General features: G+C 33.2%; 2 protein-coding genes across 2 annotated transcripts; both read right to left on the bottom strand.

Moving 5' to 3' along the window:
* Positions 1 to 6,721: 6,721 nt before the first annotated feature.
* LOC131607863 (SH3 domain-containing protein 3) lies at positions 6,722 to 10,153 on the bottom strand. Its single transcript, XM_058879818.1, has 11 exons — positions 10,081 to 10,153; positions 9,910 to 9,987; positions 9,534 to 9,656; positions 9,373 to 9,442; positions 9,090 to 9,235; positions 8,615 to 8,716; positions 8,224 to 8,421; positions 8,067 to 8,129; positions 7,868 to 7,957; positions 7,441 to 7,515; positions 6,722 to 7,173 (listed from the first exon to the last, which is right to left on the bottom strand). Exons 2-11 carry the CDS (start codon positions 9,967 to 9,969, stop codon positions 7,054 to 7,056), a joined length of 1,047 nt encoding a protein of 348 aa, XP_058735801.1. The 5' UTR covers positions 9,970 to 9,987; positions 10,081 to 10,153; the 3' UTR covers positions 6,722 to 7,053.
* A 1,459-nt stretch (positions 10,154 to 11,612) lies between these two features.
* On the bottom strand, positions 11,613 to 17,083 carry LOC131603351 (uncharacterized). The gene is made up of 10 exons (XM_058875648.1): positions 16,830 to 17,083; positions 16,554 to 16,729; positions 16,328 to 16,462; positions 15,538 to 15,648; positions 14,766 to 15,050; positions 13,785 to 13,984; positions 12,784 to 13,180; positions 12,501 to 12,611; positions 12,215 to 12,406; positions 11,613 to 12,128 (listed from the first exon to the last, which is right to left on the bottom strand). The coding sequence occupies exons 1-10, from the start codon at positions 16,981 to 16,983 to the stop codon at positions 11,781 to 11,783; spliced, it is 2,109 nt and encodes a 702-aa protein (XP_058731631.1). The 5' UTR covers positions 16,984 to 17,083; the 3' UTR covers positions 11,613 to 11,780.
* Positions 17,084 to 17,812: the final 729 nt, after the last annotated feature.

Raw genomic sequence — 17,812 nt, 5'->3', positions numbered from 1 at the left:
TATCATTATGTATGCTTTGGTTTATGTAGATGTTATTTTAATTACTGGTTAATCATCCAAGTTAGTTCATGATTTCATCAATAAACTCGATCTTAAGTTTGTCATGAAGAAGCTTGGTAGACATGAATACTTCTTAGGAATTGAAGTAAGTTACCATGCTCAAGGCTATATTCTCTTTCCTTAATTCAAGTACATCAAAGTTCCTCTAGCAATAACCAACATGTTAGATGCTAATGAAGCTCCAACATCAATGCTGACAATCTTTAACTTAACAAGCATTGTATTTATGCTTTCTTAGATCCGCGTCAATATAGAATAATTATTGGTACCCTACAATATGTTACTTTCACTAGGCCTGATATAACATTTAGTGTGAAAAGACAATGTTTGTCCGTGGTCTCTTTTCTTATCTCACATTGAACCGTTGTTCGAAGAATTCTAAGATAGCTAAGTGGCACAGTCAACTATAATCTCACTATGCTTCCCTCTAATGCTCATAAGAGGTTCTCCAACTATGATCTCACTATGCTTCCCTCTAATGTTCATAAGAGGTTTTCCCTTAAAGTATATAGTGATAGTGAGTAGGCTAGTGACATTGATGATAATGATAGTAGGTCCAGTTTTGGTTCATGCATTTCTTTGGCCCAATCCTAGTCTTGTGGAGCTCCAAGAAATAATCTATAATTGTTAGATCTAAGGTAAAAGTCAAATATCAAACACTAGCACACAACACTTCTAGAATCCCTCATATTTAAGCTATGCATTTCTTTCTTGTCACAAGTTATAAACCAAAAAAACAAACTTTATCTCATCTAATTATTTTATTTTAAAATATATCTTTTTCAAAATAAAATTAAATATAAATTACTTTTAATTTGTTTTTTCTCATTTTTTTTCATAACCAACTCTACCAATTAAATTGTTTTATATGTTCATTAAAACTTATTCCAGTAATAAACACAAAAAACATAACTCCAAATAATTGTGTTTGTGATTTCTTAATAAGTGAACAAAATCACTTATGGAGTGAGTAGATCGTAGTATATATTAAGCATAATCTCAAATTTAGCTTGTAAGTCAACTCCAATAAATTCATAGGGCCATACACTTTTTAGGTTTAGTAGACAACAGTGTTTGACAAAGTTTTGTTATGCAATTAGACATGCTTTTAAGCACAAAAGAATTCTTTGAGATGATAGCAAGGTTTTTATTTGATCAAGGCATCATAGAAACTACTCATGTTAGCATTATGCTTTCAAGAAAGAGGGATACAAATGTTGAAAAATTGCAAAAGGTGTAAGATAGCTTCTGCAAGGATTAGGTGCTGGTACCAATCTTCCTTTGTGATATTCTCACATCATTGAAACTAAAAAAGAAAGAAGAAACTAATAGCATAAAAATATGACATCTTCAAGAGGTCACTATATCTATATAGCGAACTGATGTACAACAAATGATTGATCCAGACTTCATCAAATCATAATGTACAAAAAATTCAATATAAATACATAATAATTAAACTATCTGGACCGATGGCTTCATTCCCAATACCACAACTTCATCATTGTCAAATGACAATAAATTCTTCATGCATTAAGCGCGTTGCAGCATGCGACGGTAGTTTTTCCAAACCTAAAATTCATTAGAAGTTGTTAGGATAAACTTTCAAGCATGAAGCAAATTGATGAGCAAATCAAAACAGCAATGGCAGGTAAAAGAAGATCAAGACCAAATGCTTCGCTTCAACTTTGTTCGTTTTAAAACACAATGACTATTGAAATCCTTGAAAGTAAAGAACACCCCCCAGAGTCCATAACACAATCCTTCATAGCCTAATTATCGAGGGGAAATGAGAGACTCTAATCATTTGCCACAAGACTTTGCCTCTTTTTCACCATCATAACTTAAATCCACAAGTAGCAAAATGCTCTTGTGTAGGAAGGAACAACCTAAGCTAACTAAAAACACTACAAAAGTTGTTCCATTCCGTATGAAAATAACAGCTTCAAGGAAGGAACAACCTAAGCTAACTAAAAACACTACAAAAGTTGTTCCATTCCGTATGAAAATAACAGCTTCAAAATACAAGAACAAGCGACAAGCTGTTTCTGAAAGCAGTTACTACTAGTACTACCAAAAACAAAATCACTCTTCTAAATGCCTATGTTGCATTGTGGCATAGAGCTATAACTAATAGGAACCTATCGGCTGTCACAGATCTAATAGTGTCCACTGCTCAAGAGAGTACCAAGAAACCAGATAGATACATTATTGCCATAGAATGACATTGAGCAGGAAACCCATTACTACACCATAACGCAGCCGCTGCTTAACAACACTATGGCATTCGATACAAAAGACTCAATCTTTAACTTCCGAATCAGTTTACCAAAAATGACAAGTATATTTACAAGAAAACAGTCAAAATGAATCTGATATCAAAATTACCATCTCTTGATTGGCAAAAAAACAGAATAATATGGTAACTAAAAAGTATTCCACCTTCCTAGTTTTCCTAATATTTGAGACTGTTAAAGAGAATCTTGATAAGAATGCTTTCAAACTTCAATAAGTAAATTGTGCATTAGGAGAAAGCCTATAAAAGCAACCCAATCAACTCTATTCAACATCACAAATATGCAATACTTTGTGCACAACAGAACTCTCTCTTCAAATGTCCAATCAACTCTCACTTCTAAAACACAACACAAACATTTCTAGAAACAAGTAACATCTCCTAAAGGCAACAACACAATGCAATAAATCACTCACCAACTATATTAACCCAAAAAGCTAAGTATTTGCATCCACACAACAATATATAACCAAAACATTCCTACACCACATTCCATCCATTGTACATCAACATCATCAACAACAACAACAACAACAACAAAAACCTATCAACCCTTTTCCTAAGATCCACTTAGTTCTTCACAAAAAGTAGCTAAGATCCAAAACCCTATGAGAATAGAAAATGGGTGAGAAGGAAGAGTGTAAAAAAAGTACCTTTTAAGCGGAAAACATGAGTTGGAGAGGTGGGTATGGAGAATGCCATGGCAAGAGTGTGCATTAAGTGAAGCAAAGCTACCGGATTGGTAAACTTGTACAGAGAGAGAGAGAGAAAGAAGAAAACTTGAGAAAAAGTGAAACTTGATGAGAGTATTAGTAGGAGTATTATATTAGTGGCATAGGCATAGGTTGTTTTTGTTTTTGTTGTGTATTCCGAGGTAATTAAATTTGGGTTGTGAAAATGAAAAGGCAGACCTTTGGTTTCTGTTGTTGTGTGCTGACATGATGGCACGAACTTGGATTTCCCGCAATTGATTTAACTTAACAACACTAATGTGAAACAACTAAACAACACTTTCTTTTAATGCTTAATGCAATTCACACACAACAATAAAGTGTTTAGATTTGGTAACTAAAGTGTTTAGATTTTGGTTCCTCTCCTCCGTCCTCGGGACATTTTAACACTTTTTGCATAAATGTTTTTAAAATTAAGGAGAAGGGTTTTAGTGGATGTGTGTGTATTAGCTGTAAAATTGATAAAATTGTCATGAGGGTGAAATTGAGATCACGTGCAAATACACCTTAATATCAAAGATTAGTTTAGGAAATACTTTTTCTCTCCTTAATTTTACATGTATCTTCGAATACTCCCTCCGTCTCACAATGAGTGACTCATTTCAATACGCTTATTCATAATTTTACCCTTTAATTATTAAAAAATTTATCATTTTCAATACATGATAAAGGTACTATGGTAAAAACAATATTATTTCTCTTTTTTTTTTTTTACACTTTTCTTAGTGTGAAATGGTGTACTGAGTCACTCATTGACTATTGTGGGACGGAGGGAGTATTATTTAGGTGTATCTGAATATGCATTTCCGTACACCTCCCAAGGCTTTTTAAGTAGCAACCTTATCATAAATTTAATATTTTCTTAGGCTAACATATTTTAGGTTATTTTAGGTCATAAATTAGAACAAATGCGCACACGCTACATGATTATGAAAAAATTCATACAATTTTCAAAATATACCGATCATACATAATTTGTTCTGAAAATGCGAAATATAATAATGATACAACCAAACATAAACTATTGGGTATGTTTAACCCCTCGACTTCTCCTCCGCCTATACTGACATTGCATGCCTTGACAATCATGTCTTCTACAAGGGTCAACTAAGGACTACCTTCCTCAAAAAGTCCAGCCTTTATGTTCAATCTTCCTATATCCATAATACACCGATAGACAGCCGCCACGTCCTCGGTTAGGTCATCCATAGCCTCCAATTCCTCCTGATTATATGGCCCATGTGGTCTTCCATAAATGTCTGGTCTAATAATAGGTCTATTGTATAGGAGCTGGCATTCTACAATACTTCTCTGGTACCAAGTGACTCTCAAAATCCTCAAGTATCACATCAAGATCTATGCGGCGGACTGTGGGAGGAGCGGACTCCAAGGGGTGTCTCAGAATAATTTGCAAATACCTAAATTGTGCATCGCTCGTTCGGGCATATAAGGATACATCAGACTGGCTCGGCCGTTAGATTCCCATTGTACGTGGCAAAGGCGGCAGCACGTGGCCAATGCTTAGTGTAGTTAGGCACATGACTAGGGTTACTGCTTGGTTTTCTTGTTGGGTTACTGCTATAGTTTATTTTCCTATATGATTATTGTCTCCTACTAGATTGGATTGTTTTTAACTAAGGACCTAAGAGGTTGATTTCTATTACACCATGACTAGGGTTAGTAAGGTTATGGAAGTGTTTTTCACTATGACCAATATTTACACAAATGCAACAGAACATAGGCAACTTCTTGTATCTAGACTCCACCCAGTTGACTCCATTGGCTTTACGACCAATATACATTTTTGGCTTTATCAGTTTAAGAACACTAAGCTTCACTTTGACCTTAATTATCATTGGTGTGTCCTGCATTTCAAAGATGTTTGCTTCACACACTTCTCTCAATAATTCTCCCAATTTTAGACCCATTTATGGTGTTTTCCCATTAATGGGCAGACCCCAAATTTAGACTCAGATGGGAGCTTTTGTAAAATCCAAGGTTGACATAAGGATTAACATATTCCATTCATTTAGGATAAGCCATGAATTTCTAAAAAATCCATAAGCTTCCTTTAAGGATTTTGTTGTGTCTTTTAATTTCTCCATTTTGATCTTGAAAATATATGGTTCTAATTCTTTAACTTGGAGGGGTTGCACAAGATATTTGATAGGGCATTTTGGGTTAATCCCTTACGAACGAGTTTTTTTAGTGATTATCTTTCCTGAGATATTAATGTTATTGCTTCCTTCTTTTTCTTGAATTTCTTCTTCCTCATACACGAAAAAGTTGGTTCTTTCCTTCTGGTGCTTTGTGATTTGTTAGGTTTTGTTCGTTGGTGGTGGTGGTTAAAGTCGATATTCTTGTGAGTAGCTATTAATTCTCTAATATTGGCATGTTTCTTGATGGGTTGATTCTGAACTATATTGATTTGACTCTCTTTTTCGATCTGATGCAAGTTCTGAAGTTTATTCTGGAGGATCGTTGGATCTAAGCTGGTACCAATGTGCTTCATGGGATCAGACAAATTCTTGATTCCAAGATTAAGGATTCAATTGTTGAGATAATGGAATTTTTCCCTACTATCAAGGAAAGGAATTTTCGAATAAGGAATGGAAGGAAAAAAGAAAACAAAAGCTGAAAGAGGAAAACAAAAGTAAATAACACGGTAAGACCGGAGAGAAAAAAGAATGCCTAAAAGCAGGAATCACACACTAGGGGAAGAGATCACTTGCTTGAAACGTTTATTTTCTACGATCGTTCTTGGTTTAGGTCTAGTCGCCACTTCCTTCTTCGTGATCAAAATATTAAATGGTGATCAAAATATTAGTGGTATGAGTCTAGTTACATTCAAAAAGAATTTTTTCTATTATTGAGTGTGATGAACTTTGTTTGTTGTATTGTGTGGCGCATCCGAATTTCAAACTCTGAACGATACAAGAGAGGTTTTTTTGGGTTTTGAGAAAATTAATTAGGATGCCGTAAACAACCATAAATTGATATTACATTGTATCTTTCAATTGTTATTGTTCTTACTATTAGTCGATTTCTTGTTAAGTTATTAAACTTTATTTTATATATGAAAAAAAATGGAGGATGCACTGACAATATAAAATATTTTTACACTGTTTTTTAAATAGGGTTAGGATTTAGCAAATTCAAATATTTTGATAGGATATATGTTTAATATTATTTTTTTGTGACAATGCACTATTTTTAAACTTTTTAGATATAGCATAAAATATCTTTTAATTCATTTGTTCTGTTTTTTATGTTTGTAAAAGAATTCCAAAATTTTACATGAAATATAAAATATTTTAGTTTAAATAAAAAAAAAACTCCATGTCCACAGGTATACACACTAGTATATAACATAAAACAAATAACATGTTAAGTTAAATGTCTTTAACTTGATTCAAAATTCACAATTTGCAGGCTTATAATGTTGTCATGTCCACACACATTCAATTGCTCCAATTGTAGTTTTTTTTTTTCTCATGTTTGTTTTGATTGTACTTTTATTTAATATCTGTTAATTGAACATATATCAAGATATACGTAATTAAATTCTTTTTAAAAAACAAACTTGCTTCCAAAAGTAAGTTTGACAAAAAAATGATAAAATAGAAAATGTAACTTGAGATGAAATACGTGACACATGATGAATTCGTAAACTCTATTTTACTACATTGCAAGTCTTATATGGATTGCAAATCCAAATAAAAATTGTTTGGACACACAAATGAAGCTTCAACAGGCATTACCATTTAGCATGTGACTTCAAAATCCAAATCCGATTATCCTTCATTCAACCAACAGGCATTACCATAAAGCATTGAACAAAGATACATGTATTTCATCAATTCCACCATCCTCTCCACATTCCATTTGCTTATGTTCTTTGAATGATGTAATGCAAAACCAAATAAGGGAGACAAAACAAAGAATGACTAGGACGAGGAGAAGAAACTAGTAAACTTCACCAGCCATGTTGCTAGAGGGGATTCTCTGTCGTTTTTCCACGTAGCCAGAAGGAAACCACCCTCCTCTACCGTTGCATTCTCCTTCTGACCACCCTGTTTGGCTCACCTGTGTAACATTTAGAATTATGGTAAACACAGAGACCTGGAAAGAGTGCAAGATCAAATCCAATTCATCGACTAAATTTCATTATTTATGATAGTGGTAGAAGCAACAATTGGTGGCAATCTCATTGATATAAGTATCCAACATAAAAGCTACTAAATGGAAATGTTTCCAAAGAAAGTGTCAATCCTTTCTTTTCTAATCTCCTGGCCTGTTTGAGGAATTTCGCATAAAAAAAAGTATGAAAAGGATGATGGGATGAAAATACACCTTCCTCACGACAATAAAGTCACCCTTTGAAAAGCTCAGTTCCTTTTCTGATTCAGCATCATAAGGATGCATTGCCTGCAAAAGATGCACCATGCACCAAAGATCAGTTGATGAAGAAAATAATTACTCAGGATATTGTTCGTACAAGGCCTGATTCACATTGTCAGAGCCATGCGATTCCAAAAAAACAAAGCAGTGAAATTAATCAGTCGGATCTAAACAAACTAAGCAAGTAAAAAGAGAAAGGAATGAAGTTAATCAGTTGATGGTAAGGATTTGGATGATTATAATCATGGTTTTAATAATAAAGTCATATATGACATGATAATGATAATGAGCACCGTCATCAACAACAATAATAACAACAGCAACCACGTGACAATAACAATAGTAATCATCATCTTAGGTTTAGATAAATGCAGCATACCTCAGCCAAGAAGTACATTGTTTTCTCTGAGCCATTCTGGACCAGAACGGCTGGAGGGGCTGATTCTTTCTTCTGTCTGTCAGAGACAATCTGAGAGAAAGCTCCAAATGTTTACAAACATAGAAATAAAATCAAACAGAAAGAAAAATATATAATAGATCATTCTTAAAAACTCAATATCAGGATGGTTGGTTTTCACCTCAGTTTCAATTTCACCAAAAATAGCTGCAACTCTTGAATGAAAAGTCTTCTCTGATTCAACCTAAAAAATCATAAGCAAAATCTTTAAAATAAAAGTCCAAACTAATTACATATTTGGCATAGGTTGATATAATAACAATCATGTATTATCATACCATAGCAACAAGCCTTTGGAAAGTCAGTCTCTGTTGTTGTGCATCAACAGCAGCCAATGCAGCTGAAGCTTCTTTACCTAGAACTGCCATGTTTGCTTTCAGCTCCTGCATCTTAGCTTCTGCAGCATGCAGTTTGGCAACATGCTCAGCAGTTTGAGATTCCCTGACCCGTGCTTGTCTTCTAGAAATCTCCTCTTTCTAAATGAATTTTGAAAACCAATTTGACCAATAAGACTCAGAAGAAATAAAAACTCCAAACAATGAAGTGGTTCAAATGTTAATATGAATCCAAACTTTCACTCTTCAATAATTCCATACATGAGATACGGAATCAAATTGTATCAAGTTACTACTTGCTTTAAGTATAGATTCATTCCAAACTTTGACTTACTTGTGTCTCTGCTTCTTGTCTCATCCGACTATACCGCTGAGCAAGATGGCGAGCATCCTCCAAAGGTGGGCCGATGATCATTTGTCTCAAAGGATCCAAAACCTGGAAACTGAAACCATTTGATTCATGCTTCTCTCCTCTAATTTGACAATAATACGAATAGTAGATTACCTCCCTCAAGGATTTCAAATATCAAATAGGCCTCCTATGGTATCAAAACAAATAAATATCCAAGACATATATTTGAAGAACATGTGCAGAAGGGTGTGTATGTTCAATGAGAATTAAGAACAGGGGGCCCATATATGTTTTCAAAGTAAGAGGTCACTACGACATTTCAAAACCGTAAAAGATGTTGGTAAATTTTACCCTAACATAAAAATCTTTTTTGCAAAAGCAATTTGACAATTCTAACAGATCACATGTTGAACTTCCATTAAAACTTATACACCAAGACAACATATGAAAAGTTGACCTGGGAAGATAAAAGCCGATTCAACTCTTCATGCTCCTTTTCTACATGTTTGCGAGCATCACCATAAACTGACGCTGCCTTAGCCAATATGTTGTCACTGTTGTTCTCTGCTCCATATCTACAGCACTCCTCAGAAAGTTTAGTTCCTGTCTACCATAGCTATTGCTTATAAGGATTTACTCACAAATCACTAGTGAATAAACAGAACTATACATTGGTTCTAATTCCAACTCATCAGAGTAAACGGATTCGCAGGAAAAAGAAACAAAAACTAATTTTTCACCTGTTTCAATATGCTTATAACTTATAGCTGTAAATGTTTCCGCTGCTTTAACAATCTCTTTTTGGAAATCCTGAATCAGATGATAGTTTTGAGCATGTCAATATACTTATAACCTATAGCAAGGTAATGATAAATCCACGAAAGAACAGAAAAATATATACCCTGCCGGCACGGGTAGCCCTGTACAACTTGTCCATATGTTGATGTCTCTGCATTTCAACCTCATCAATGACCACAACATCCGAGCTCTCGTAACCGCTACCGCTGAACTGTTTAATTACAGCCTGGTAAAACAAACAAGTAGATAATTATAAACTCAGATCACAAACTGAATAATACTATCATATGGTAACTGAATCTAAACATCAAGCTCTAGAGCAATAAGATACAATAATTCATATTAAGAAAACAGAAACACCGCATCTTGATGAACCTAAATCCAACTCAGACAGCACAAATTTCAAATGCATATCAGAAAAATGAATAAAGAAAAAAAAATTCATTATGAAATTCGGGAAGGGAAGCGTAAAGCGAAACCTGTTGTTGTTTGGCAACTTGGTCTCTTAGCTTGCTAGCTTGTTTCCTGAAAGCGTCCATGGCATGCGATTTTCAATTCTGACGGTAACGGTACAGATAGAAGTATGAAATCAGATCCAATGTCAATCAAAGAAATAAGAAATTGATTTCACGCGCTCGCTAGCTACTTACAATAAGCTTCCAAGTCTCAACACTCAGTTTCTTCTTTTGACAAAGTGAGAAAGCTAAAGAGAGAAAGTTACATAAATATATAAAATAAAATAACAATTTTTTTTAAATTCATTTTCTGTTTTTTCAATCAATGGATTTATTTAAGCTAATGATTTAGAGATTTTTCTGTCTAAAATGGTAATTAACTGACTAACTAATTAATAATAATGCATATGGGATAATATGAATAACATAGTTGAAATTTCTAATATATAGTAAGTTTATAAAGTTTGTCCTTTCAAAAAAAGACTATGATTTTTTAGAAGTTTATTCCAAAAAATTATAAATAATAATTAATTTTTTATTTAGTCATTATCATTAAACGGGTAATATTTGGGATTTGGATCTTCTTAGAAGTAGAAGATATCAAGGTTAATGAAAAAGAAAGAAATATTGACATGCATTGCCGTATGATACCTTTTTTTTATCAAAACTTGCCGTATGATACTTAAATAGCATTACTAGTAAAAACTCTAACACCCAAATTAATAAAAGATTGAGTGAGCTGGAAGTTTGAATAATATTGTATGTTATTTTATTTGCTTGCAAAATATTAGTAATGCATTAATCTCATTTTGAATATTGGGGACAAGGACCGGTACTAGTACTTAATATTTGGTTCAAGTCTCATTAAAGTTTATTTAAATTATGTATTATTTGGTTTAAGCATTCCATTTAAAAAATATTTTTTAAATAAATGATTTATTTTAATTTTTAATACATTAAATATAAGTAATTTCAATAAAACAAACTTTGTTATTTTTTTAAAAAAAGTCTGTTATTTTTATTTCTAAAACATTAAATAAGTATCAATTTTTTTTTTTTTACACTCTCAACAAGTGCTCCTGTGACACTTGTTAGCATTTTCCATTTTTAATAGTCATCATTAAATAACACTAAGGTGTCAAACCTAGTAGCATAACACATCTAATATCTCTTTACAGCATATTCATATAACAAAATCCACCTTAAAAGATATTATCATATAAATCATGTACATAAAATTTAATATCAATCAAAATTCATTTGACATGTCAACGAAATGCATAAAAATCTATGTAGCACCGACATCTCTGAAAACAGACGTGTCCGTGTCGGTATCGAACACTTCCATCGACACATGTGATTACGTTTAATTTATTCATTTTTTCAAATTTTTATCGGTGTCGCCGTATCAGTGTCGGGGTCAAATTCGGGGTGTCCGTGCTTCATAGATAAATACTAACGTCTTATAAAATTTTCAAATTTTTTTTGTTTATGTGAAATTTTATAAACATGATTTATATGAAAATACCTTCCAATCCTACGGTAAATTTTTTTCATATGAAGATGGAGTGAAGAGTTATCAAATGTGTCATGTTACCAAATTTGACACCATTTGGTCCTGACCTAATTTTAAAACTTCATTCTTAAATCCAAAAAAGTTAGAAGTTCTAATCAACCCTTGACATTTGGTTAAAGTCCCAATGAGTGAAAATCTTCTACTAGTTCCCTTTCATAACCCGTATAACTTCATTCATTATGTGGATTTAAGAGAGAATCAAATACCAAACGCATGCCCATCTTTTTTTCTTTTTTGATCTTTCAAGTCCCTACTCTACCTGGGTAATTCTGAAGCATTATCTCATATATCATCTCATCACTAAATATAATTTATGGTATTATTCTCTAACCTCCACTATACAAACCTTATCCAACGGGCATGCATTTAAGAAACTATATACACTACAAGACAGCTCATATGAGTTTGGGGTGGACGAGGTAACGGTTATCCAATCTTTCTCAACATTCTCAACATAAGAATTTGTCTTTGGGACTGCATCAAATTGAAGTTTGTAGCTCTGCTTTGTTAGCTTCTTTACTAAATCCATAGACAATATCATGTCAAAGTTTTCATCTGGATCGGCTATTGTAGGTGAAATCTGTATCCCAATTTTGGCTTCCCGCGAATTAATCAACCCAAGAAGTAGTGAGTTTCCACCAACAGTTGTTTGGCATGGACAGCATAACTGCAAAAATGCACAAGACAAATGAATCTTAATGCGTAAATACAAAATCAGCATTGATCTCCATGTAGGTGAAAAGATAATCTAACCTCGACGTACTCGACACCCATGTTAATAAGATTACCAGCAATGTTATGTTTAGAAAACAGGCTAATAAATCCTCCCGATCCAACAGGAGATTGGAGTATTTCCCAAGGCGACTTCATTAAAATCTTGTATTTGTTGGGTCCTTCTGGCGAACTCCTGACAACTGGAAGCTTCTCTTCCTCCAAAAAGAATACCTGCAAGAGGCACATTACACTGACAAATTTTAATATACCTCTAATCTAGCCAAGTTGATACAAAATACAAGAAAGATTGTTGTCATTATGTAACCTTTTCTGAGTCAAAATCAAAGTGATTGTTCTTGGCAAACAGATTTCTTACAAACTGAATTTGTTGGGCTGAGGAAACCAAAATTAAAGGCACAGATGCACGATCTTTGACCTGTAAAAGAGGAAAATGCATTAGATGATCACAAGCTTTTTAGTATATCTTGTAGTCGAGTCACTCCCAAAAGACACTTGGCCAAATAAAACCTCACAAATAAGCTTAAGGTAAATCATCTATAGCAAAAACAAAAACAAAAACAAAAACAAAAAAAATACAATTATACCACCTTTAAAAACTTTTCGTGATCGCGTAGTAAGTTTTGAAACACGGGTAGTGTTGAAGTTTCAGTTTCTTCGTTTTCAACAACATCAGGATCATAAACACATTCTTCATTCTCTTTTTCATTTAAGAGCAAGACAATAGCCATTTTTCCCTTAGAAATCAGCTCAAGTCCCTTCTCTTCCATATTCATGAAACTTCTAACCAATTTGTCTTTACTTTCATTTAAGTAAGACTTTTCTGATATGTGTAACTTAGAAATTAACTCTAGTCCCTTCTCTTGCATATTGACAATATCTCTAACCAATTTGTCTTTACTTCCAGTTAAGAAAGACTTTTCTGATATGTGTATAGTACTTATACGCTTTTCTTGGACGGCACTGACCAACTCGGCTGCATTCCATCTGATTTAAAAAAGTTATAACTCAAATAAAAATTCACACGGTGTAAAAGAAACTTTTCCTTTGTCAATAAAATAGTCTGTAATGGTGACACAAACACAGAAGCCAGAAAAAATAATGATGGTAAGGAAAAGTTTGGAAAGGAAACAAATTGAAGAGTTAAATTAGAAGATGCTAGCATGTCCTATCATTTTTTATAGGCAGAGATGAGTAAGCATGCCTGAAATCTAGTACTTCAATAAACTGTCATTACAAATAGAATGGAAATGTACAAAATGACATGTTATATATAAACTATAAAAAAAAATCTCTTTTTTCTTTTATAGGATTGAGAGATAAGGTTGTTACTCAATAATTCTGGTTTGCATAAGAGCCTCGGTTGGGGAGAAGTTTATAAAGTTCTGCCTGAGATGGTTTGGACATGTGAGGAGAAGACTAATAGAATCTCCAGTTAGAAATAGTTGATCAAATTAGGATAACTCAATAATAATAAGCGGCTTTGCTAAACAATTTGTATTGGATAGAACACAACATTGCTTGATTCGTGCTGTGGACCCTACTCAGTGGGGGAAAAACTTTGGATGTTATAGTTGTTATATTTACTTGCCTTTTGGCCGGTTGTTCAAGACTTTGTAAAACATCCTGAAGCAATCTGGAGTTTACACCAACAATCTGATCATTAAGCAAGCTCCGTTCTTCTTTCTTTCCACATTGAAATCCATGAAATACATGTTGCTGATCCATTTCGCTAAGTTTCTTTTTTGCTGCTATGAGACGCTTTTGGAACTTTTTCCTTTCTTTCCATTCCTTAAAATTATCAACAACAAAAAATTACTCATAACTATTTAAGTATTTGAATCCATTATAAATGGTGAAAACACCCAATCAAACATAGACATCACATTAGAGAAACAATTCATAAGAAAACTTTGAATACAAATGATATAAGTGCAGTTGTTGGGATGAATAGCACCATTGAAGCATGGACGCCTCTAGGATAAGGCGTGCTGCGGTGTCCAAAACTCACATGTGTCGTATGATACGACATATGTCGGACAATTCAAACAAGTGTCTTCAGGAAAATGTTTATTTCTTTGCTTTGACACTCTTTGAATCGGTGTGCAGCACTCGTATGACATGTGTATGACTACTCAGACAAGTGTCACAAAATAACTTTTTTTCTTTGTTTCAACACTTTTTGGACACATCTCAAACACATGGAAGGGTTAAAGATGTGTCAAATCAATAGAAAGTTAAAGACATTAAATTTGATTATATTTTTTTCTTTTCAATAGTAGATGGAATATCATGTTTTAGAAGGAGAAAAGGCGGCAAAAACAGAAATACTATTTTTGGGGTTGAGTTTTGGGAACATTGTGCTTTACTATGAAGGAGAAAAAAATCCAGATAAACAGAAATATTATAAAACAAAAGCTCAATGGAAAAACCACCAGTCAACCCTCAATTTTCCTTAAAAAAGGTAAAGATCGAGAAAGATAACAGGGAATCAGGAATAAGCTCAAAACTTCAAACATACTGACAATGAAAATTCCTAAAGGCCACACGGTAATAGGAAAATCTGGCTTACAAGTTGGCGCCTTTCTTTTTTGGACCTATCATCAAATCGCAAGTTTATCTCCAGAAGTCCCTTGAGAGGTGTAATATGCATTTCTCTTTTATTCATATCAACATCTGGAACGATTGCTTCAACAAAAGGCACCAAAACAAGCTGACCAGATGTTTCTATCTCTTCAGGCTTTGGCTTGCCATTTTGATCAAGCACGTCAAAAGATGAATCAAGTGAAATTTGTAGCAGATCGTTTCCTCCATTATTGAAAACATTAATGACAGTTCCCAAAAGTTGGCCATTTTCCTAATAAGAAGTATAGTCAACACCATCAAATATTTTATTATAAGGATTAAAACTAATAACAAGGTGACAAAATACCAAGGTAGAAAAATAAAATATTATACAAAATAATAAATGTTACTGACAATAGTATCTTCTCATTTTTCTCAAATAATAGGACTTAGCCTATTAAATCATTGGTATAAATGAACGGCTAGCACTCAGATATTTATCTACTAAGAGCTCCATGGAAAAAGGATTAACCTAGTGTTCCATGGAGGACCATAAATTAATATGGCAAACAATTGCCATTTCTTTCACAATAGCTTACCAAGGAGAATTACCAAGTTAATAGCAGACCACAAAAATATAAAAGAATAACATTTCAAGAAGAAAATTAATTTTTGTTTAACTTAAGGTGATACCTTAGCAAAAGCTAAAATAGCATATAAGCAGAGGGGAAAGTAGTTTGCATGCCCACATGCACACATGATTCATGATTAGCACAAACCTTCAAGAAAACTCTCATCCCATTAAGATCATGTGCATAAAATTCACCATCTTCGAGTTCAGGCTTGTCTTCTTCCGTGACAAGCAAGGTAGCACCAATAAGCATCGTAGCCTGCAAACATGCCCAAGCACATCATATATAAACAAACAAACAGGTCGTGAAAAAATAGTAAAGTTGAATTCTCCATTTGCAACTATAAGTGCTAGATTCCATGAGTCCCAAATGAGGAGCAACAAAGACAGGTGGCAATTACTTTGACAAAGTGTAACATCTGTGTTTGGCGTCACACCATCAAACTGACTTTGAAACATGATTGAACAAAAGAAAAATTCACAAAAATGCTCCATTTTTCTCAAATTAATGTGTGCCAACCAACAGACTAGTAATTAACACATTTAGTACTTCATGGAGTGATTCGTCCTGATTTGGAATTAACAGAACATGAGGGAAAACGAAAGGGAAAAAAAAGGACGGTTTAATTTTCAATTCCATAATGCTAGTACAAAAATGTAAGTAAAATCATAATTTTCATATGAGAAATGAGTAAGAGCAAAACACTCTCTAAACTAAAACTCTATCTTTTATGTAAAGCTGTTTTTTTTTATTAGGTGAAATTCACTAGAGTTTCACGAAATGGAGAATAAATCACTAAAATGATCAGATCCCAACGCTATGTTTGGATATCATAAATCTTAAACCCTAAACCATGGATGAATATCAACATGTGAATTTCATATTTTAAAAACAGTGCACTAGTTTGTTCCCCTTAAAAAGTGATTATTATTATTACCTCTTCCGCTGAATCAATTCCTCTGAATTTGATTAGCCAACAATTCTGTCCAGAGTGTTCCCTACCTTCCTCAAGCTCAACTTCCTTGACAGTTTCTCCACTCATAACCTTCTGCCTCAACCATCTTCTCCCAGGCTAATAAATCAAACAACACTTCAATATATATTAATCAACTGAATTTCAAACCAAAACACATATACAAAATTTCGAAAAACATAAATTTTACCGTGGCAAATCGTAGTTGAGGAAAATCGGTGTTAGACTTGACACGAACATCGCCTTGATAACCATGAATACCGGCTACATAACCAATATCAATGAACCGCGGTTGTTCATTGTGGCCGTTAGAAAGGTCAGTTTCAGCAACAACCGCTTCGTGGTGGGTAGTTATAGCTTTAGCAACTGGAATCAAAGAGAAGCATAAGTGAAAGCCCCAAACAAAACCTAACAAATGTGTAGGAAATGATAAGAATATGAATGAGAGTGTGATAATGGTTCGTACCTGAGGTTTGGATAAGACTAAGAGAGTGGAAAGGAATAGGGACGTGTTTGGTTGGAAAAAAGGGTTTGAAGTGGAAAGCGTAATTGATTCCAAGTGAGGGAGGGATAAGAGGGTGAAACGCGCGTTGAGAGGTTGTGAAAGCGGGTATCTGCATTTTCTGCTTCTGCTGTAGTGGTGGTTCTTGCTCGGTTGAGCGTTTGTCTGATGAGAAAACTGTTTTCTATGCGAGTGAGAATAATCAATCTCAGCTGTTGTATTAAAACAAGGAAATTTATTTACCCACCTCACTAAAAACTCAAAATACCCCTAATTTCGGAAATGCATTTCCGAAATATTTTTTTTTTTCAAAATTTGTCTTATTTCGGAAATACACTTCCGAAAACACGAAAAAAAGATGTTTTCGAAGATGCATTTCCGAAAACACCCTTTTTTGAGTTTTTCGGAGATGCATTTCCGAAAACATCCTTTTAGGGAAAGGGGTCTCTTCGAATATGCATATCCAAAAAATTCGAAGACCAAGGAGTCTCTTCGAATATGCATATCCAAAAAATTCGAAGACCAAATTGGTCTTGCATTCGGATAGAATTCAATAATTATTAAAAAATTAAAATCAAAATGAATCAATACAATTAATAGGTATAAAATCAAGATGAATCAATAAAATAAAGGTGAATTAATAAAAAAGGTGAATCAAAATTTCCTAAACAATTTTAAAGTTAAAAATTATTTTACTAACTTATATAAATCAAAAACATTTTAATTTCATAAGTAAATTTTGAATTATATATAATTAAATATAAAATTTATTCATTAAATAAAATTAAGACAAAATCTTTTTTTAATTTTTTTAAACTAAATAAAAAATTATAACTCATTTTTAATTATGAATTAAAAATATATAAATATATAATAATAATAATTATTAATTTTGTAAGTGAAATATATAAATATATAATATATAAATATATAATAATTATTATATA

This window comes from Vicia villosa, linkage group LG5 (assembly GCF_029867415.1).
Source record: "Vicia villosa cultivar HV-30 ecotype Madison, WI linkage group LG5, Vvil1.0, whole genome shotgun sequence".
Lineage (NCBI taxonomy): Eukaryota > Viridiplantae > Streptophyta > Magnoliopsida > Fabales > Fabaceae > Vicia > Vicia villosa.
This window is presented reverse-complemented; position numbering and strand designations above follow the sequence as displayed.